Below are 24,071 nucleotides of genomic sequence, written 5' to 3' on the forward strand. Positions count from 1 at the left end.
GAGAACAGCCCACCACACACAATATTCCTTCATATCAACCACAGTAATTGTCTTAACAAGAAATTACACACAAAAATAAAAAAATAAAGTAATCTATTTTCATCAGCTTACAGCGCATTGTGTTAGCCTATCACACACTCACTACAGACGTATCACTTCCTGGTTTCAGAGTTACATCCTTCACCTTCTACATAGTGGGATATCTACATAGTATAACTTGACATTTTTTACATTAGAATATCAACACACCGAGTATACAAAACATTAAGAACACCTAGTATACAAAACATTAAGAACACCTTCCTAATATAGAGTGAACGGCCTCAATGTGTCAGAACGGCCTCAATGTGTCAGAACGGCCTCAATGTGTCAGAACGGCCTCAATGTGACAGAACGGCCTCAATGTGACAGAACGGCCTCAATGTGACAGAACGGCCTCAATGTGACAGAACGGCCTCAATGTGACAGAACGGCCTCAATGTGACAGAACGGCCTCAATGTGTCAGAACGGCCTCAATGTGTCAGAACGGCCTCAATGTGTCAGAACGGCCTCAATGTGTCAGAACGGCCTCAATGTGTCAGAACGGCCTCAATGTGTCAGAACGGCCTCAATGTGTCAGAACGGCCTCAATGTGACAGAACGGCCTCAATGTGACAGAACGGCCTCAATGTGACAGAACGGCCTCAATGTGACAGAACGGCCTCAATGTGACAGAACGGCCTCAATGTGACAGAACGGCCTCAATGTGACAGAACGGCCTCAATGTGACAGAACGGCCTCAATGTGACAGAACGGCCTCAATGTGACAGAACGGCCTCAATGTGACAGAACGGCCTCAATGTGTCAGAACGGCCTCAATGTGACAGAACGGCCTCAATGTGACAGAACGGCCTCAATGTGACAGAACGGCCTCAATGTGACAGAACGGCCTCAATGTGACAGAACGGCCTCAATGTGACAGAACGGCCTCAATGTGACAGAACGGCCTCAATGTGTCAGAACGGCCTCAATGTGTCGGGGCGTGGACTCTACAAGGTGTTGAAAGCGTTCCACAGGGTTGCTGGCCCATGTTGACTCCAGTGCTTCCCACAGTGGTGTCTAGTTGTCTGGATGTCCTTTGGGTGGTGGACCATTCTTGATACACATGGGAAACTGTTGAGTGTGAAAAACCCAGCAGCGTTGCAGTTCTTCACACAAACCGGTGCACCTGGCACCTACTACCAGACCCTGTTCAAAGACACTTATATATTTTGTCTTTCCCATTCACCCTCTGACAAATACAATCCATGTCTCAAATGTCAAGGCTTGAAAATCCTTCTTTAACCCGTCTCCTTCCCTTCCTCTACACTGATTAAAGTGGATTTAACAAGTGTGCCCACACTGGCACCCTATTCCCTATATAGTGCACTACTTTAGACCAGAGCCCTATGGCACCCTATTCCCTATAGAGTGCACTACTTTAGACCAGAGCCCATAGACCTCCAAAGTAGTGCACTATATGGAGAATAGGGTGCCATTTGAGAGCTTCACACAGTATTCTCTAACCCAGTAGAGTGTCTGTACAGTCCAGTGGGTTTCCTTCTCTAGTAAAGAGCGGAGTCGTTGTAGGGGCTGGAGGAAGGGAAGGTGGGACAGGGTTTGTTCCAAGGCAGTGTTCCAGAGTAGTCTGCTGTAGGGAGGCTCAGGGTGCTGGAGCTCTTCAGATGGTTCTTCACGCCCCAGGACAGGAAGGAGCCCTTCTTGGTCACCTTGCGGCCCTTGGGGCTCTTGTCATCGTCGAATGCCAGGCAGATCATGGAGTAGGTCTTAGATATACCTCCGCAGTACGTGGCACTCTTAGTGGGCTGAGGGGAGGAAGATGAGGGAGGGGGAGGGAGGGAGAGAGAAGAGGGAGAGAGAGGAGGGAGAGAGAGGGAGGGAGAGAGAGAGGAGAGGGAGGGAGAGAGAGAGAGAGGAGGGAGAGAGAGAGAGAGGAGAGGAGGGAGAGAGGGAGGGAGAGGGAGAGAGGAGAGGAGGGAGAGAGGTGGGAGGGAGGAGAAAGAAGAGGGAGAGAGAGAGAGGAGGGAGGAGAGAGAGGGAGGGAGAGAGAGAAGGAGAGGGAGAGAGAAGGAGAGGGAGAGAGAGAAGGGAGGGAGAGAGAGGGGGAGAGAGAAGGAGAGGGAGAGAGAAGGAGAGGGGGAGAGAGAAAGAGAGGGGGAGGAGGTGGGAGGGAGGGAGAGAGGAGGGAGGGAGGCAGAGAGAAGAGAGGGAGAGAGGAGGGGAGGGAGGCAGAGAGAAGGAGAGGGAGAGAGGATATTACTACAGGTAAAGACTAAACATTTCTAATTTCTACTTAAATTAATTAAACTGTATGAGTTAAAAAAATATTCCCGAAAAAAAAATCAGGGTATTGTCACATAATATAAAACGCTTCCTGCAGTAGTTATCCGTTTGACTAAATGAAAAGAAGAGCACATTCAGATGGGAAACTGCACCTTCTGTCTGTAATCACCAAGCTGAGAGAGAGAGGACCTCCTCATCGAGAGCTGAGAGAGAGAGGACCTCCTCATCGAGAGCTGAGAGAGAGAGGACCTCCTCATCGAGAGCTGAGAGAGAGAGGACCTCCTCATCGAGAGCTGAGAGAGAGAGGACCTCCTCATCGAGAGCTGAGAGAGAGAGGACCTCCTCATCGAGAGCTGAGAGAGAGAGGACCTCCTCATCGAGAGCTGAGAGAGAGAGGACCTCCTCATCGAGAACTGAGAGAGAGAGGACCTCCTCATCGAGAGCTGAGAGAGAGAGGACCTCCTCATCGAGAGCTGAGAGAGAGAGGACCTCCTCATCGAGAGCCGAGAGAGAGAGGACCTCCTCATCGAGAGCTGAGAGAGAGAGGACCTCCTCATCGAGAGCTGAGAGAGAGAGGACCTCCTCATCGAGAGCTGAGAGAGAGAGGAACTCCTCATCGAGAGCTGAGAGTTTGACAGCCCTGATAACAACTTAATGCATAACGCAATTTATCTGCCATCGCCTGTCGGTCACCACTGAGGAAACAGAAAGGGTGACATCCTCAGGAGCCAATAAGAACCTTCCAGGCTTCCTCAGGAGCCAATAAGAACCTTCCAGGCTTCCTCAGGAGCCAATAAGAACCTTCCAGGCTTCCTCAGGAGCCAATAAGAACCTTCCAGGCTTCCTCAGGAGCCAATAAGAACCTTCCAGGCTTCCTCAGGAGCCAATCAGAGCCAGAGGGCGGACCTTACCATGGGCAGGGCGCTGTCCATCAAGCTAACAACGCGGATGTCGATCCCGTCCTCGTCCACATCCTTCAACAGCCGCATCACATCGCTCACTACCATCCACTTACAGTCCGCGTCTCCCACGGCAACAATGTAGTCCCCCTCTTTCAGCCCGTCAACCTGGTAACAGAGAGATAACAACATTTAGTCATGAACAACAGGTGGAAGGAGGTTTTTAACATTTCCAAAGCAACTGAAATAAAACAGAAGTGAAATAATAAAAAATGAACAGTAAACATTACACTCATGGAAGTTCCAAAAACAATAAAGACATTTCATAAGTCTATTTACAGTGTTGTAACAATGTGAAAATAGTTGAAGTACAAAAGGGAAACTAAATAAAAACATCAATTTACACTATTGTTTGTTCTGCACTGGTTGCCCGTTTCTTGTTCAGTTCTGGCATTTAGGTCGCCAGACTACTAAATGCCCCTGGAAATGATTGATTTCCCCTCTGGCATTTAGGTCGCCAGACTACTAAATGCCCCTGGAAATGATTGATTTCCCCTCCGGCATTTAGGTCGCCAGACTACTAAATGCCCCTGGAAATGATTGATTTCCCCTCTGGCATTTAGGTCGCCAGACTACTAAATGCCCCTGGAAATGATTGATTTCCCCTCTGGCATTTAGGTCGCCAGACTACTAAATGCCCCTGGAAATGATTGATTTCCCCTCTGGCATTTAGGTCGCCAGACTACTAAATGCCCCTGGAAATGATTGATTTCCCCTCCGGCATTTAGGTCGCCAGACTACTAAATGCCCCTGGAAATGATTGATTTCCCCTCCGGCATTTAGGTCGCCAGACTACTAAATGCCCCTGGAAATGATTGATTTCCCCTCCGGCATTTAGGTCGCCAGACTACTAAATGCCCCTGGAAATGATTGATTTCCCCTCCGGCATTTAGGTCGCCAGACTACTAAATGCCCCTGGAAATGATTGATTTCCCCTCTGGCATTTAGGTCGCCAGACTACTAAATGCCCCTGGAAATGATTGATTTCCCCTCTGGCATTTAGGTCGCCAGACTACTAAATGCCCCTGGAAATGATTGATTTCCCCTCCGGCATTTAGGTCGCCAGACTACTAAATGCCCCTGGAAATGATTGATTTCCCCTCCGGCATTTAGGTCGCCAGACTACTAAATGCCCCTGGAAATGATTGATTTCCCCTCTGGCATTTAGGTCGCCAGACTACTAAATGCCCCTGGAAATGATTGATTTCCCCTCTGGCATTTAGGTCGCCAGACTACTAAATGCCCCTGGAAATGATTGATTTCCCCTCTGGCATTTAGGTCGCCAGACTACTAAATGCCCCTGGAAATGATTGATTTCCCCTCTGGCATTTAGGTCGCCAGACTACTAAATGCCCCTGGAAATGATTGATTTCCCCTCTGGCATTTAGGTCGCCAGACTACTAAATGCCCCTGGAAATGATTGATTTCCCCTCTGGCATTTAGGTCGCCAGACTACTAAATGCCCCTGGAAATGATTGATTTCCCCTCCGGCATTTAGGTCGCCAGACTACTAAATGCCCCTGGAAATGATTGATTTCCCCTCTGGGATGGAGAAGCTGTCTTCATTAAAGTACTAGTGGGGGGTATACAGTGTATTCAGAAAGTATTCAGACCCCTTGACTCGGCCAAACTGAACAATCGGGGGAGAAGGGCTTTGGTCAGGGAGGTGACCAAACACCTGATGGTCACTCTGACAGAGCTCCAGAGTTCCTCTGTGAAGATGGGCGAACTTTCCATAAGGACAACCATCTCTGCAGCACTCCACCAATCAGGCCTTTATGGTAGAGTGGCCAGACGGAAGCCACTCCTCAGTAAGAAAGCAAATGACAGCCCGCTTGGAGTTTGCCAAAAGGCACCTACAGGACTCTGACCATGAGAAACATGATTCTCTGGTCTGATGAAACCAAGATTGAAATCTTTGGCCTGAATGCCAAGTGTCACGTCTGGAGGAAACCTGGCACCATCCCTACGGTGAAGCATGGTGGTGGCAGCATCATGCTGTGGGGGTGTTTTTCAGTGGCAGGGAGACTAGTCAGGATCAAGGGAAAGATGAACTGAGCAAAGTACAGAGAGATCATTGATGGAAACCTGCTCCAGAGCGCTCAGGACCTCAGTCTGTGGTGGAGGTTCACCTTCCAACAGGACAGCAACCCTAAGCACACAACCCTTCCCTCCTTGAGGCTAAGTGTGCGTCAGCCTAACCCTTCCCTCCATTAGCCTAAGTGTGCGTCAGCCTAACCCTTCCCCTCCATTAGCCTAAGTGTGAGTCAGCTTCCCTAACCCTTCCCCCATTAGCCTAAGTGTGAGTCAGCCTAACCCTTCCCCCATTAGCCTAAGTGTGCGTCAGCCTAACCCTTCCCTCCTTGAGGCTAAGTGTGCGTCAGCCTAACCCTTCCCCCCCCATTAGCCTAAGAGTGCGTCAGCCAAACCCTTCCCCCATTAGCCTAAGAGTCCGCCAAACCCTTCCCCCAGCCAAACCCTTCCCCCAGTAACCAGTAGTATAGCAGACTCACAGCGGCAGGGCAGAGTGGGTCCAGGGAGGTAACCTGTACAGGTACTGGGTCTCCTCTCAGGGTGAAGCCCAGGTCTCTGTCCTCCAGTCTCAGCCTGACGGTACGAGGAGCTGTCCACCGTTGCTTAGCAGAGAACACTGACAGAGGACCCTGGAGGGGGAGGGGCAGGTTATGAAAACTTACCAACGACACCCCAAACCTTGATAGGACTGACCGTGTGCATCCCAAATGGTACTAAGGGACCTGGTCTAAGGTAGGGTACTATGGAGCCTGGTCAAAGATAGGGCACTATATGTAGGGAATAGATGAGGGTGCGTTTGGGACACCACCATTGTTAATGTTATTGATTCATCAAGACAAGGAGGCTGAGGAAAGAGTATGATGAGGGTGCGGTCTCTGTCTCCAGGGTTAATGTTAGTACTGCCATAGTGGTTCTGTTGGATCACTGTCTCCAGGGTTAATGTTAGTACTGCCATAGTGGTTCTGTTGGATCACTGTCTCCAGGGTTAATGTTAATACTGCCATAGTGGTTCTGTTGGGTCTCTGTCTCCAGGGTTAATGTTAGTAGTGCCATAGTGGTTCTGTTGGGTCACTGTCTCCAGGGTTAATGTTAGTACTGCCATAGTGGTTCTGTTGGGTCACTGTCTCCAGGGTTAATGTTAGTACTGCCATAGTGGTTCTGTTGGGTCACTGTCTCCAGGGTTAATGTTAGTACTGCCATAGTGGTTCTGTTGGGTCTCTGTCTCCAGGGTTAATGTTAGTAGTGTCATAGTGGTTCTGTTGGATCACTGTCTCCAGGGTTAATGTTAGTACTGCCATAGTGGTTCTGTTGGGTCACTGTCTCCAGGGTTAATGTTAGTACTGCCATAGTGGTTCTGTTGGGTCTCTGTCTCCAGGGTTAATGTTAGTAGTGCCATAGTGGTTCTGTTGGATCACTGTCTCCAGGGTTAATGTTAGTACTGCCATAGTGGTTCTGTTGGATCACTGTCTCCAGGGTTAATGTTAGTACTGCCATAGTGGTTCTGTTGGATCACTGTCTCCAGGGTTAATGTTAGTACTGCCATAGTGGTTCTGTTGGATCACTGTCTCCAGGGTTAATGTTAGTACTGCCATAGTGGTTCTGTTGGATCACTGTCTCCAGGGTTAATGTTAGTACTGCCATAGTGGTTCTGTTGGGGCGGATTCAGAAAACAGCACCACACCATCTGGGTTGAACTGAATTGAACTGTTTAAAAAAAAAAACACACAAATCCAGAGCTTTGTGATGCCAATTTCTGAATAGACCGTAGATATTTTACACAACGGGACGGTTTCCCAGACACAGATTAATCTTAGTCCCAGACTATAAAGAGGAGTTTTAGAGTTACTGGTGATTCCCCATTCACCAAGCTTCATAGTCCAGGACTAGGCTTTAACAATCTGTGTCTGGAACAGCAGCCCTGAAATGTTAAAAGAAATTAGTAAGCCCACATACCAGCCTTCGGAAAAAGTCTGTGACTTTCACCTTTGTGGCCATGGGCGTTTCCATCTCTGCCTTGTGCTCCGTTTTAGCTGAGGAGAGAAAACAGGTCTGTTTATTACCACAACAACCTGCCAACGTCCTCTGGGGTTCAGCGCGACAGGGAGCGCATGGCCACACTGTAAACATTACAGCATCACAACATCCTGGACCTACTAAACAGCTGTTTAAAAGGTTATTGGGTTGTTTCACATGAGAACCAACCAGGAAATTACATTGTATGTCTAGTCTTACAATCCACACCACCGATGGAACAGACCCATTGTAATGAGGTCCAACAGTCACACCCCTCCGTCTCTCCAATGACATGAGGTCCAACAGTCACACCCCTCCGTCTCTCCAATGACATGAGGTCCAACAGTCACACCCCCTCTGTCTCTCCAATGACATGAGGTCCAACAGTCAGACCCCTCTGTCTCTCCAATGACATGAGGTCCGACAGTCAGACCCCCTCTGTCTCTCCTAATGACATGATATACATTTGACAGTCAGACCCCCTCTGTCTCTCTAATGACATGAGGTCCAACAGTCAGACCCCTCTGTCTCTCTAATGACATGAGGTCCAACAGTCACACCCCCTCTGTCTCTCTAATGTAATGAGGTCCAACAGTCACACCCCTCTGTCTCTCCAATGACATGAGGTCCGACAGTCAGACCCCCTCTGTCTCTCCAATGACATGAGGTCCGACAGTCAGACCCCCTCTGTCTCTCCAATGACATGAGGTCCAACAGTCAGACCCCCTCTGTCTCTCTAATGACATGATATCATTTGACAGTCAGACCCCCTCTGTCTCTCTAATGACATGAGGTCCAACAGTCAGACCCCTCTGTCTCTCTAATGACATGAGGTCCAACAGTCACTGGGGTTCCCCCTCTGTCTCTCTAATGTACATGAGGTCCAACAGTCACACCCCTCTGTCTCTCCAATGACATGAGGTCCAACAGTCAGACCCCCTCTGTCTCTCCAATGACATGAGGTCCAACAGTCACACCCCCTCTGTCTCTCCAATGACATGAGGTCCAACAGTCAGACCCCCTCTGTCTCTCCAATGACATGAGGTCCAACAGTCAGACCCCTCTGTCTCTCCAATGACATGAGGTCCGACAGTCAGACCCCCTCTGTCTCTCCAATGACATGAGGTCCGACAGTCAGACCCCCTCTGTCTCTCTAATGACATGATATACATTTGACAGTCAGACCCCCTCTGTCTCTCTAATGACATGAGGTCCAACAGTCAGACCCCCTCTGTCTCTCCAATGACATGAGGTCCAACAGTCAGACCCCTCTGTCTCTCCAATGACATGAGGTCCGACAGTCAGACCCCCTCTGTCTCTCTAATGACATGAGGTCCAACAGTCAGACCCCCTCTGTCTCTCCAATGACATGAGGTCCAACAGTCAGACCCCCTCTGTCTCTCCAATGACATGAGGTCCAACAGTCAGACCCCTCTGTCTCTCCAATGACATGAGGTCCAACAGTCAGACCCCCTCTGTCTCTCTAATGACATGAGGTCCAACAGTCAGACCCCCTCTGTCTCTCCAATGACATGAGGTCCAACAGTCAGACCCCTCTGTCTCTCCAATGACATGAGGTCCAACAGTCAGACCCCTCGGTCTCTCTAATGACATGAGGTCCAACAGACAGACCCCCTCTGTCTCTCCAATGATATGAGGTACATTTGACAGTCAGACCCCCTCTGTCTCTCCAATGACATGAGGTCCAACAGTCAGACCCCCTCGGTCTCTCTAATGACATGAGGTAAATTTGACAGTCAGTTGTCTTGAATCAACAGTGATGTGGAGCCAGAGCTGATGACCATGTAAAAAGGTTTTTAAATGAGGTTGATTGAGTGGTTGATTGGTTGGTTGATTGATTGGTTGATTGAGTGGTTGGTTGGTTGGTTGGTTGATTGATTGATTGGTTGGTTGATTGGTTGGTTGATTGGTTGGTTGATTGGTTGGTTGAGTTCCCAATAAGAGGTTCACTTACAGACGATGTCTGGTGCTTCACAAATACAATTGATTGATTAATTACACAGATGTTGGGGGCTTCAACAAATACAATTGATTGATTGATTGACTCACAGATGATGAGAGCTTCACAAATACATTTGATTGATTGATTGACTCACAGATGATGTCTGGAGCTTCACAAATACATTTGATTGATTGATTGACTCACAGATGATGTCTGAGCCTCCAGGTAGTCTGTGAACTCGTCTCTCGGTTGTTGTCATTGAACTTGGCCAGGGAACGGTTGTGACTGGCCTGGAGGATGGCCTGGAGCACATCCAGCTTCCTGAGGTGACGACACAGTCATGGATCCTCAGACCCTCCTCATGACCTATCACAGCCCGCCGCAGGTGGGCCTTACCTGGGGAAGGAGTAGGGAGGTGGAGGAGGGAGGAGGAATTAACGGGGAGGTGGAGGGGTACCAGGTGATAACATGGCTATATACACACACGGGGTACCAGGTGATAACATGGCTATATACACACACGGGGTACCAGGTGATAACATGGCTATATACACACGGGGTATCAGGTGATAACAGTGTGTAGAGTCCAGACAGTCAGGGACTATATAAATGACAGTCAGTGTGTAGAGTCCAGACAGTCAGGGACTATATAAATGACAGTGTGTAGAGTCCAGACAGTCAGGGACTATATAAATGACAGTGTGTAGAGTCCAGACAGTCAGGGACTATATAAATGACAGTCAGTGTGTAGAGTCCAGACAGTCAGGGACTATATAAATGACAGTGTGTAGAGTCCAGACAGTCAGGGACTATATAAATGACAGTCAGTGTGTAGAGTCCAGACAGTCAGGGACTATATAAATGACAGTGTGTAGATTCCAGACAGTCAGGGACTATATAAATGACAGTGTGTAGAGTCCAGACAGTCAGGGACTATATAAATGACAGTGTGTAGAGTCCAGACAGTCAGGGACTATATAAATGACAGTCAGTGTGTAGAGTCCAGACAGTCAGGGACTATATAAATGACAGTGTGTAGATTCCAGACAGTCAGGGACTATATAAATGACAGTCAGGGACTATATAAATGACAGTCAGGGACTATATAAATGACAGTCAGTGTGTAGATTCCAGACAGTCAGGGACTATATAAATGACAGTGTGTAGAGTCCAGACAGTAAGGGACTATATAAATGACAGTCAGTGTGTAGATTCCAGACAGTCAGGGACTATATAAATGACAGTCAGTGTGTAGAGTCCAGACAGTCAGGGACTATATAAATGACAGTGTGTAGAGTCCAGACAGTCAGGGACTATATAAATGACAGTCAGTGTGTAGAGTCCAGACAGTCAGGGACTATATAAATGACAGTGTGTATAGTCCAGACAGTCAGGGACTATATAAATGACAGTGTGTAGAGTCCAGACAGTCAAGGACTATATAAATGACAGGTGTAGAGTCCAGACAGTCAGGGGCTATATAAATGACAGTCAGGGACTATATAAATGACAGTCAGTGTGTAGGTCCAGACAGTCAGGGACTATATAAATGACAGTGTGTAGATTCCAGACAGTCAGGGACTATATAAATGACAGTCAGAGACTATATAAATGACAGTCAGGGACTATATAAATGACAGTCAGTGTGTAGATTCCAGACAGTCAGGGACTATATAAATGTCAGTGTGTAGAGTCCAGACAGTCAGGGACTATATAAATGACAGTGTGTAGAGTCCAGACAGTCAGGGACTATATAAATGACAGTGTGTAGAGTCCAGACAGTCAGGGACTATATAAATGACAGTCAGTGTGTAGAGTCCAGACAGTCAGGGACTATATAAATGACAGTCAGTGTGTAGAGTCCAGACAGTCAGGGACTATATAAATGACAGTCAGTGTGTAGAGTCCAGACAGTCAGGGACTATATAAATGACAGTGTGTAGAGTCCAGACAGTCAGGGACTATATAAATGACAGTGTGTAGAGTCCAGACAGTCAGGGACTATATAAATGACAGTGTGTAGAGTCCAGACAGTCAGGACTATATAAATGACAGTGTGTAGAGTCCAGACAGTCAGGGGACTATATAAATGACAGTCAGGGACTATATAAATGACAGTCAGTGTGTAGATTCCAGACAGTCAGGGACTATATAAATGACAGTGTGTAGATTCCAGACAGTCAGGGACTATATAAATGACAGTCAGTGTAATAAATGACAGTCAGGGACTATATAAATGACAGTCAGTGTGTAGATTCCAGACAGTCAGGGACTATATAAATGTCAGTGTGTAGATTCCAGACAGTCAGGGACTATATAAATGACAGTGTGTAGAGTCCAGACAGTCAGGGACTATATAAATGACAGTGTGTAGAGTCCAGACAGTCAGGGACTATATAAATGACAGTCAGTGTGTAGAGTCCAGACAGTCAGGGACTATATAAATGACAGTCAGTGTGTAGAGTCCAGACAGTCAGGGACTATATAAATGACAGTCAGTGTGTAGAGTCCAGACAGTCAGGGACTATATAAATGACAGTGTTTAGATTCCAGACAGTCAGGGACTATATAAATGACAGTGTGTAGAGTCCAGACAGTCAGGGACTATATAAATGACAGTGTGTAGAGTCCAGACAGTCAGGGACTATATAAATGACAGTCAGGGACTATATAAATGACAGTCAGTGTGTAGATTCCAGACAGTCAGGGACTATATAAATGACAGTGTTTAGATTCCAGACAGTCAGGGACTATATAAATGACAGTCAGTGTGTAGAGTCCAGACAGTCAGGGACTATATAAATGACAGTCAGTGTGTAGAGTCCAGGCAGTCAGGGACTATATAAATGACAGTGTGTATAGTCCAGACAGTCAGGGACTATATAAATGACAGTGTGTAGAGTCCAGACAGTCAGGGACTATATAAATGACAGTGTGTAGAGTCCAGACAGTCAGGGGCTATATAAATGACAGTCAGGGACTATATAAATGACAGTCAGTGTGTAGATTCCAGACAGTCAGGGACTATATAAATGACAGGGTGTAGAGTCCAGACAGTCAGGGACTATATAAATGACAGTCAGGGACTATATAAATGACAGTCAGTGTGTAGATTCCAGACAGTCAGGGACTATATAAATGACAGTCAGGGACTATATAAATGACAGTGTGTAGAGTCCAGACAGTCAGGGACTATATAAATGACAGTGTGTAGAGTCCAGACAGTCAGGGACTATATAAATGACAGTGTGTAGAGTCCAGACAGTCAGGGACTATATAATGACTGTATCTAGACCTAAACCACATAAAGGACCTGTTTAAACACGGTATTGGGTTTGGAGCCTTACCGATTTGTCGTCTCTCCTCTATCTTCCTGAGGATGTCGAGTGGGGAGCGGCCATCTGGCATGGCATCATACGCCTGGGACAGAGCCTTCTCCTGTTGGTCCTCGTCATCACTGGGCCTCACTGGAAAACACAGAGACATGAGACAGGGATTAGGGACACGGCAACACAGAGACATGAGACAGGGATTAGGGACACGGCAACACAGAGACAGGGATTAGGGACACGGCAGCACAGAGACGGGGATCAGGGACACGGCAGCACAGAGACGGGGATCAGGGACACGGCAGCACAGAGACGGGGATCAGGGACACGGCAGCACAGAGACGGGGATCAGGGACACGGCAGCACAGAGACGGGGATCAGGGACACGGCAGCACAGAGACGGGGATCAGGGACACGGCAGCACAGAGACGGGGATCAGGGACACGGCAGCACAGAGACGGGGATCAGGGACACGGCAGCACAGAGACGGGGATCAGGGACACGGCAGCACAGAGACGGGGATCAGGGACACGGCAGCACAGAGACGGGGATCAGGGACACGGCAGCACAGAGACGGGGATCAGGGACACGGCAGCACAGAGACGGGGATCAGGGACACGGCAACACAGAGACGGGGATCAGGGACACGGCAACACAGAGACGGGGATCAGGGACACGGCAACACAGAGACGGGGATCAGGGACACGGGCAACACAGAGACACAACACAGAGGGGATCAGGGACACGGCAACACAGAGACGGGGATCAGGGACACGGCAACACAGAGACGGGGATCAGGGACACGGCAACACAGAGACGGGGATCAGGGGGATCAGGGACACGGCAACACAGAGACGGGGATCAGGGACACGGCAACACAGAGACGGGGATCAGGGACACGGCAACACAGAGACGGGGATCAGGGACACGGCAACACAGAGACGGGGATCAGGGACACGGCAACACAGGCGGGGATCAGGGACACGGCAACACAGAGACGGGGATCAGGGACACGGCAACGGGACAGAGACGGGGATCAGGGACACGGCAACACAGAGACGGGGATCAGGGGGACACAGGGGCAACACAGAGACGGGGATCAGGGACACGGCAACACAGAGACGGGGATCAGGGACACGGCAACACAGAGAGACGGGGATCAGGGACACGGCAACACAGAGACGGGGATCAGGGACATGGCAACACAGACGGGGATTAGGGACATGGCAACACAGAGACAGGATCAGGGATGTAGCTTTGGCTGTTGGCAGAAAGACAGTGATCAGGGCAGAAAGACAGTGTCGGCAGAAAGAGACAGGATCAGGGCAGAAAGACAGTGTCGGCAGAAAGACAGTGTCGGCAGAAAGGAGTGTCGGACAGAAACACAGAGTCGGATCAGGGACAGATCCAGTCTGGGACTGTGAGACAGACGGGGATCAGGGAACAACACAAAGACATAAATATTTACATGTAACATAACTGGCCAGGATTGGTACAGATTCATCTACACTACTCTGTCCTCTTCATAAAACTAAAGGTCTCAGTACGGCAGAAAGGCTGTTCTGTCTCTCTGTCCTCTTCGGCAAAACTAAAGGTCTCAGTACTCTGGGCTGTTCTGTCTCTCTGTCCTCGGCATAAAACTAAAGGTCTCAGTACTCTGGGCTGTTCTGTCTCTCTGTCCTCTTTATAAAACTAAAGGTCTCAGTACAGATCTGGGCTGTTCTGTCTCTCTGTCCTCTTCATAAAACTAAAGGTCTCAGTACTCTGGGCTGTTCTGTCTCTCTGTCCTCTTTATAAACTAAAGGTCTCAGTACTCTGGGCTGTTCTGTCTCTCTGTCCTCTTTATTAAACTAAAGGTCTCAGTACTCTGGGCTGTTCTGTCTCTCTGTCCTCTTTATTAAACTAAAGGTCTCAGTACTCTGGGCTGTTCTGTCTCTCTGTCCTCTTTATTAAACTAAAGGTCTCAGTACTCTGGGCTGTTCTGTCTCTCTGTCCTCTTTATTAAACTAAAGGTCTCAGTACTCTGGGCTGTTCTGTCTCTCTGTCCTCTTTATTAAACTAAAGGTCTCAGTACTCTGGGCTGTTCTGTCTCTCTGTCCTCTTTATTAAACTAAAGGTCTCAGTACTCTGGGCTGTTCTGTCTCTCTGTCCTCTTTATTAAACTAAAGGTCTCAGTACTCTGGGCTGTTCTGTCTCTCTGTCCTCTTTATTAAACTAAAGGTCTCAGTACTCTGGGCTGTTCTGTCCTCTTTATTAAACTAAAGGTCTCAGTACTCTGGGCTGTTCTGTCTCTCTGTCCTCTTTATTAAACTAAAGGTCTCAGTACTCTGAGAAAGAGGTGAATGAACAAGTCTGTTCCTGTAAGGTCCAGGAAACTCATCTAGGAACTAACAGAACCAGTCTGCTCCAGTCTGTTCCAGGATACTCATCTAGGAACTAACAGAACCAGTCTGCTCCAGTCTGTTCCAGGAAACTCATCTAGGAACTAACAGAACCAGTCTGCTCCAGTCTGTTCCAGGAAACTCATCTAGGAACTAACAGAACCAGTCTGCTCCAGTCTGTTCCAGGAAACTCATCTAGGAACTAACAGAACCAGTCTGCTCCAGTCTGTTCCAGGAAACTCATCTAGGAACTAACAGAACCAGTCTGCTCCAGTCTGTTCCAGGAAACTCATCTAGGAACTAACAGAACCAGTCTGCTCCAGGAAACTCATCTAGGAACTAACAGACACTTACACATCTCCCTCTCTCCCTCTGGATGATGCATAGAAGGGATATGATTGGCAAACGGCTGCTTGACTTACGCTGGTGGTCCAATAGCGCAGTAGCCAGGAAGTAGTGTGCCAGTGAACGGTAGTGGTGGGTCTTGACCTGAGCCATGGTGGACCAGAAGAACGGGACGTTGTCCTTGATGGGGGTCTGGCTCATAGACTGGTGAACCTGGTCATAGGTGTCTCCTACCTGAGACGGGGACACAGAGATGTTCTGTTAGAGAACACATCCTACCTGAGACGCGGACACAGAGATGTTCTGTTAGAGAACACATCCTACCTGAGACGCGGACACAGAGATGTTCTGTTAGAGAACACATCCTACCTGAGACGCGGACACAGAGATGTTCTGTTAGAGAACACATCCTACCTGAGACGCGAACACAGAGATGTTCTGTTAGAGAACACATCCTACCTGAGACGCGAACACAGAGATGTTCTGTTAGAGAACACATCCTACCTGAGAGGACAGAGATGTTCTGTTAGAGAACACATCCTACCTGAGACGCGGACACAGAGATGTTCTGTTAGAGAACACATCGCAAATGGCACCCTATTCCCTATATGTAGTGCACTACTGTTGACCAGAGCCCTATGGCACCCTATATAGTGCACTACTTTAGACCAGAGCCCAATGGCACCCTATTCCCTATATAGCGCACTACTTTAGACCAGAGGCTTAGGGCACTAAATAGGGAATAGGGTGCCACGGCTCTTTAGTCAGACACACCTCAACGGGATGTGACAGTGTGATGCCATATCGTCTTAGATGATGGAACCCCTTTTAGTGTTGAGGTGAAACTCTCTCAGATTAACCCTGTTAGGGCAAAGCGTTGAGGTAAAACTCTCTCAGATTAACCCTGTTAGGGCAAAGCGTTCAGCGTTGAGGTGAAACTCTCTCAGAATAACCCCGTTAGGGCAAAGCGTTGAGGTGAAACTCTCTCAGAATAACCCCATTAGGGCAAAGCGTTCAGCGTTGAGGTGAAACTCTCTCAGATTAACCCCGTTAGGGCAAAGCGTTGAGGTGAAACTCTCTCAGATTAACCCCGTTAGGGCAAAGCGTTGAGGTGAAACTCTCTCAGATTAACCCCGTTTGGGTAAAGCGTTCAGGTGAAACTCTCTCAGATTAACCCCGTTTGGGCAAAGCGTTCAGGTGAAACTCTCAGATTAACCCCGTTAGGGTAAAGCGTTGAGGTGAAACTCTCTCAGATTAACCCCGTTTGGGTAAAGCGTTCAGGTGAAACTCTCTCAGATTAACCCCGTTTGGGCAAAGTGTTCAGGTGAAACTCTCAGATTAACCCCGTTAGGGCAAAGCGTTGAGGTGAAACTCTCTCAGATTACCCCGTTAGGGCAAAGCGTTGAGGTGAAACTCTCTCAGATTAACCCCGTTTGGGCAAAGTGTTCAGGTGAAACTCTCAGATTAACCCCGTTAGGGTAAAGCGTTCAGTTGAAACTCTCTCAGATTAACCCCGTTTGGGTAAAGCGTTCAGGTGAAACTCTCTCAGATTAACCCCGTTTGGGCAAAGTGTTCAGGTGAAACTCTCAGATTAACCCCGTTAGGGTAAAGCGTTCAGGTGAAACTCTCTCAGATTATCCCCGTTTGGGAAAGCAGATGTGTTGAACGTTGCCCATTGAACATCCATCCATCCATCTATCGATAACAGTGGAATTACATACCTGATTTAATCAAGATCAATCCGTCTGTATCAGCCTGTAGACTGAGGGAAAGGACTCGGTATTGTTCATGTACCTTGGCAGCCTGTAGACTGAGGGAAAGGACTCGGTATTGTTCATGTACCTTGGCAGCCTGTAGACTGAGGGAAAGGACTCGGTATTGTTCATGTACCTTGGCAGCCTGTAGACTGTGGGAAAGGACTCTGTATTGTAAATGTACCTTGGCAGCCTGTAGACTGAGGGAAAGGACTCAGCGTATTGTTCATGTACCTTGGCAGCCTGTAGACTGTGGGAAAGGACTCAGCGTATTGTTCATGTACCTTGGCAGCCTGTAGACTGAGGGAAAGGACTCAGCGTATTGTTCATGTACCTTGGCAGCCAGACTGTGGGAAAGGACTCGGTATTGTTCATGTACCTTGGCAGCCTGTAGACTGTGGGAAAGGACTCAGCGTATTGTTCATGTACCTTGGCAGCCTGTAGACTGAGGGAAAGGACTCATTGTTCATGTACCTTGGCAGCCTGTAGACTGTGGGAAAGGACTCAGCGTATTGTTCATGTACCTTGGCAGCCTCGGGGGCCATCTTGAGGGGAGAGAGTAGAAGAACTCATTGCGGATGCCAGACAGAGCGATCTTCTCAAACAGACACTCCTGAGCTTGGGCCAGCATCATCTTGATGAGCATACTGAGCATGGAGGGACTCATGTCATAGCTGGGGGTGTGGGTGAACGTCTCCTTCAGGTGGTGGAGGACTCCTACAGGGGGGGGGAGAGAGTAGGGGAGGTGAGTATGGAGGGACTCATGACATAGCTGGGGGTGAACGTCTCCTTCAGGTGGTGGAGGACTCCTACAGGGGGGGAGAGAGAGTAGGGGAGGTGAGTATGGAGGGACTCATGACATAGCTGGGGGTGAACGTCTCCTTCAGGTGGTGGAGGACTCCTACAGGGGGGGGGGAGAGAGAGAGTAGGGGAGGTGAGTATGGAGGGACTCATGACATAGCTGGGGGTGAACGTCTCCTTCAGGTGGCTCAGGACTCATTTCTAAACGTTGCTACCGGATACAATATCTGCTCCAAAACAAGCTCCAGTTCACACAGTTATCAAAACTGCATTCATAAAAACTGAATTCAACATGAGAATGTGCTAATCCTTTTATACTCCCGGTACCACAAGTACTCACAGTTTCTAACGTTGGACATTAGGCCGAGGGGCAGTCCTGTCCTAGTTTGGGTCGACTGCCGAGGGGCAGTCCTGTCCTAGTTTGGGTCGACTGCCGAGGGGCAGTCCTGTCCTAGTTTGGGTCGACTGCCGAGGGGCAGTCCTGTCCTAGTTTGGGTCGACTGCCGAGGGGCAGTACTGTCCTAGTTTGGGTCGACTGCCGAGGGGCAGTACTGTCCTAGTTTGGGTCGACTGCCGAGGGGCAGTACTGTCCTAGTTTGGGTCGACTGTCGAGGGGCAGTACTGTCCTAGTTTGGGTCGACTGTCGAGGGGCAGTACTGTCCTAGTTTGGGTCGACTGCCGAGGGGCAGTAATGTCCTAGTTTGGGTCGACTGCCGAGGGACAGTACTGTCCTAGTTTGGGTTGACTGCCGAGGGACAGTACTGTACTGTGGGACATGATGCATGGGAAACTAGAGAAGCCAGAAAAGGACTGGCCATCCCACATAGCCTGGTTCCTCTCTAGGTTTCTTCCTAGGTTTTGGCCTTTCTAGGGAGTTTTTCCTAGCCACCGTGCTTCTACACCTGCATTGCTTGCTGTTTGGGGTTTTAGGCTGGGTTTCTGTACAGCACTTTGAGATATTAGCTGATGTAAGAAGGGCTTTATAAATACATTTGATTGATTGATTGGTTGATTGATTGATTGTTATATGGTTCATCTTTACCAGTAGCCAGAGTCCATGGAGTTTTTCCTGACATGACATTTGAAAACTATAAAATGACATTTTTCAACTGGCTTTCTCTGACAGGCTGTTTTCCTATCGTTAAACAAAGATTACACAAGGAGAGAACTGGTCACGGCACCAACTGTGGGATAAGGGACCTACAAACTTACAAAATGTATAAACTAAGTAAAATCTTCTAAACCTCTTGTAATCTGAGTGTACTGTATATTCCACCAGTGTTACTGGCAATGACTAGAGACTAGCTGTGTAATAATGGCCACTGGTGTTGTCCAAAATGGCACTCTATTCCCTACATAGTGCACTACTCTTAACCAGGGCCTTATTTCCTACATAGTGCACTAATCTTAACCAGGGCCTTATTCCCTACATAGTGCACTACTCTTAACCCGGGCCTTATTCCCAACATAGTGCACTAATCTTAACCAGGGCCCTATTCCCTATATAGTGCACTACTCTTAACCAGGGCCCTATTCCCTATATAGTACACTACTTATAACCAGGACCCTATTCCCTACATAGTGCACTACTCTTAACCAGGGCCCTATTCCCTATAACCAGGGCCCTATTCCCTACATAGTGCACTACTCTTAACCAGGGCCCTATTCCCTACATAATGCACTACTCTTAACCAGGGCCCTATTCCCTACATAGTGCACTACTCTTAACCAGGGCCCTATTCCCTATAACCGGGGCCCTATTCCCTACATAGTGCACTACTCTTAACCAGGGCCCTATTCCCTATAACCAGGACTCGATTCCCTATATAGTACACTACTCTTACCCAGGGCCCTATTCCCTACATAATGCACTACTCTTAACCAGGGCCCTATTCCCTACATAATGCACTACTCTTAACCAGGGCCCTATTCCCTATAACCAGGACCCTATTCCCTACATAGAGGGAATAAGGTGTCACGTGGGACACAGATGACTGTGGTTCTAGTGTCTCCTCACCTGCAGCTTTCTGGAAGGCTGTGATGGCATCCTGGAGGCCGGAGCCCGTCTGGCGGTTGCAGCGCGTGCCGATCTGGGTGTAGAGGGCGCCGATGTTGAACAGAATACTGGCCTTCTCCAGAGAGACGTTCTGCTGGCACACTGGAACACCTGTGAACGAGTCATACCTGGGAGAGAGAGACAGACAGAGAGGTCACTAGTGGAACCATAACACCATGATGACCCCTGGAGAGACAGACATGTTGACCCCTGGAGAGAGGCCCTCCATCAGTGCTCAGACTGTCCACAATATGCTGAGAGAGGCTGAACTGAGGGCTTGTAGGCCTGTTGTAAGGCAGGTCCTCACCAGCAACAACATTGCCTCTGGGCACAAACCCGTCGTCACTGGACCAGACAGGAAAAAGTGCATTGGAGACAGTCAGGTGAAGCTACTATAGATACCTGGACCCCTGGGCTGGGTCAGACCATGATTGACAGGGCATTGGAGACAGTGAGGTGGAACGTACCAAGTAAAGAAGATGCCCATCTGGCGGGTAGCGGAGAAGAAGCGGCTCTCCAGTAGAGGTATGTGGCTGAAGTACTTGGCCAGGGTCTCGATGCCGGCGTCATTGCGACTGGGGGTACGACAGGCCTGTGGGTACGGTGGGGAAAGAGGGTCAAAATACAACAAGACCGTTCTCTGTGTGGTGGGTGATTCCATAGAGAACCCAGTTTCACTCTGACAACGTAGATTTCTATGAGACCGATGGTGAAAGTACCTGTCTCAGGTCCATCAGGTCGGCGATCTCCTCCTCGAAGCTGGAGCCATCTTCACTGTAATGCTCCAGGATGAAGTCCTGGAAAAACACACCAGAACGGAGAGGAGACCATGGTCAACACACCAGAGCAGAGAGGAGACCATGGTCAACACACCAGAGCGGAGAGGAGACCATGGTGAGACCATGGTCAACACACCAGACAGAGAGGAGACCATGGTCAACACACCAGAGCAGAGAGGAGACCATGGTCAACACACCAGAGCAGAGAGGAGACCATGGTCAACACACCAGAACAGAGAGGAGACCATGGTCAACACACCAGAACAGAGAGGAGACCATGGTCAACACACCAGAGAGGAGACCATGGTCAACACCAGAACAGAGAGGAGACCAGAACACCAGAACAGAGAGGAGACCATGGTCAACACACCAGAACAGAGAGGAGACCATGGTCAACACACCAGAACAGAGAGGAGACCATGGTCAACACACCAGAACAGAGAGGAGACCATGGTCAACACACCAGAACAGAGAGGAGACCATGGTCAACACACCAGAACAGAGAGGAGACCAGAACCAGAACAGAGAGGAGACCATGGTCAACACACCAGAACAGAGAGGAGACCATGGTCAACACACCAGAACAGAGAGGAGACCATGGTCAACACACCAGAACAGAGAGGAGACCATGGTCAACACACCAGAACAGAGAGGAGACCATGGTCACACCAGAACAGAGAGGAGACCAGAACAGAGAGGAGACCATGGTCAACACACCAGAACAGAGAGGAGACCATGGTCAACACACCAGAACAGAGGAGACCATGGTCAACACACCAGAACAGAGAGGAGACCATGGTCAACACACCAGAACAGAGAGGAGACCATGGTCAACACACCAGAACAGAGAGGAGACCATGGTCAACACACCAGAACAGAGAGGAGACCATGGTCACACACACCAGAACAGAGAGGAGACCATGGTCAACACACCAGAACAGAGAGGAGACCATGGTCAACAACCAGAACAGAGAGGAGACCATGGTCAACACACCAGAACAGAGAGGAGACCATGGTCAACACACCAGAACAGAGAGGAGACCATGGTCAACACACCAGAACAGAGAGGAGACCATGGTCAACACACCAGAACAGAGAGGAGACCATGGTCAACACACCAGAACAGAGAGGAGACCATGGTCAACACACCAGAACAGAGAGGAGACCATGGTCAACACACCAGAACAGAGAGGAGACCATGGTCAACACACCAGAACAGAGAGGAGACCATGGTCAACAACCAGAACAGAGAGGAGACCATGGTCACACACCAGAACAGAGAGGAGACCATGGTCAACACAACCAGAACAGAGAGGAGACCATGGTCAACACACCAGAACAGAGAGGAGACCATGGTCAACACACCAGAACAGAGAGGAGACCATGGTCAACACACCAGAACAGAGAGGAGACCATGGTCAACACACCAGAACAGAGAGGAGACCATGGTCAACACACCAGAACAGAGAGGAGACCATGGTCAACACACCAGAACAGAGAGGAGACCATGGTCAACACACCAGAACAGAGAGGAGACCATGGTCAACACACCAGAACAGAGAGGAGACCATGGTCAACACACCAGAACAGAGAGGAGACCATGGTCAACACACCAGAACAGAGAGGAGACCATGGTCAACACACCAGAACAGAGAGGAGACCATGGTCAACACACCAGAACAGAGAGGAGACCATGGTCAACACACCAGAACAGAGAGGAGACCATGGTCAACACACCAGAACAGAGAGGAGACCATGGTCACACAGAACAGAGAGGACCAGAACAGAGAGGAGACCATGGTCAACACACCAGAACAGAGAGGAGACCATGGTCAACACACCAGAACAGAGAGGAGACCATGGTCAACACACCAGAACAGAGAGGAGACCATGGTCAACACACCAGAACAGAGAGGAGACCATGGTCAACACACCAGAACAGAGAGGAGACCATGGTCAACACACCAGAACAGAGAGGAGACCATGGTCACACCAGAACAGAGAGGAGACCATGGTCAACACACCAGAACAGAGAGGAGACCATGGTCAACACACCAGAACAGAGAGGAGACCATGGTCAACACACCAGAACAGAGAGGAGACCATGGTCAACACACCAGAACAGAGAGGAGACCATGGTCAACACACCAGAACAGAGAGGAGACCATGGTCACACACACCAGAACAGAGAGGAGACCATGGTCAACACACCAGAACAGAGAGGAGACCATGGTCAACACACCAGAACAGAGAGGAGACCATGGTCAACACACCAGAACAGAGAGGAGACCATGGTCAACACACCAGAACAGAGAGGAGACCATCGTCAACACACCAGAACAGAGAGGAGACCATCGTCAACACACCAGAACAGAGAGGAGACCATCGTCAACACACCAGAACAGAGAGGAGACCATCGTCAACACACCAGAACAGAGAGGAGACCATCGTCACACACCAGAAGAGAGAGGAGACCATCCAGAACCAGAACAGAGGGGAGACCATTGTCAACACACCAGAACAGAGGTCGGTCTGGATAAGAGAACCTGACTGAATGCATGTTGGTCTGGATAAGAGAACCTGTAGGTCGGTCTGGATAAGAGAACCTGACTGAATGCATGTTGGTCTGGATAAGAGAACCATGTTGGTCTGGATAAGAGAACCTGACTGAATGCATGTTGGTCTGGATAAGAGAACCATGTTGGTCTGGATAAGAGAACCTGACTGAATGCATGTTGGTCTGGATAAGAGAACCATGTTGACTGGATAAGAGGTGCATGTTGGTCTGGATAAGAGAACCTGACTGAATGCATGTTGGTCTGGATAAGAGAACCATGTTGGTCTGGATAAGAGAACCTGACTGAATGCATGTTGGTCTGGATAAGAGAACCATGTTGGTCTGGATAAGAGAACCTGACTGAATGCATGTTGTGTGGATAAGAGAACCTGACTGAATGCATGTTGGTCTGGATAAGATGATCTGAAATGTACAGGTATGTGACAAGAAGTAGTGAAACGGAGGTCTACCTTGAGGTGATGACACAGACAAGTCCATCTCTTTCAGTCTACACCTTAACAGACCAGACAGCTGTGGATGAGAGGGATGCTGGAGGTCTCTCTGATGAAACAGGAAAGGAGATATGAGGTGTTGACATGTGATATTTAACTGTTATACAGTGATGTTAGTGATGTAACAGACACAGTGAGGCTCAGGCTCAGTGTTACACACATTAACAGACATATTGTTGCGGTGATGTAACAGACAGGGTTGGCTGCTCAGTGATTAACAGTTAGCGGTGATGAGACAGGGTTGGCTGTGTGATGTTAGTGGTGA

The 24,071-nt window shown here is 48.8% G+C and overlaps 1 protein-coding gene across 1 annotated transcript in view; it reads right to left on the minus strand.

Moving 5' to 3' along the window:
• Positions 1-1,403: 1,403 nt before the first annotated feature.
• LOC121845719 (rhophilin-2-like) overlaps positions 1,404-24,071 on the minus strand; it is a 77,802-nt gene continuing 55,134 nt past the window's right edge. Inside the window, 14 exon segments of the mRNA XM_042317559.1 lie at positions 1,404-1,845; positions 3,235-3,390; positions 5,796-5,945; positions 7,270-7,346; positions 9,447-9,626; positions 9,629-9,688; positions 12,640-12,759; positions 15,425-15,581; positions 17,626-17,658; positions 17,661-17,818; positions 19,920-20,086; positions 20,426-20,550; positions 20,678-20,779; positions 23,819-23,855. Of these exon segments, the coding sequence (XP_042173493.1) occupies positions 1,585-1,845; positions 3,235-3,390; positions 5,796-5,945; positions 7,270-7,346; positions 9,447-9,626; positions 9,629-9,688; positions 12,640-12,759; positions 15,425-15,581; positions 17,626-17,658; positions 17,661-17,818; positions 19,920-20,086; positions 20,426-20,550; positions 20,678-20,779; positions 23,819-23,855 (1,783 nt within the window). The 3' untranslated portion in view covers positions 1,404-1,584.

The sequence above is a fragment of the Oncorhynchus tshawytscha genome, unplaced genomic scaffold (genome assembly GCF_018296145.1).
Source record: "Oncorhynchus tshawytscha isolate Ot180627B unplaced genomic scaffold, Otsh_v2.0 Un_contig_1806_pilon_pilon, whole genome shotgun sequence".
Lineage (NCBI taxonomy): Eukaryota > Metazoa > Chordata > Actinopteri > Salmoniformes > Salmonidae > Oncorhynchus > Oncorhynchus tshawytscha.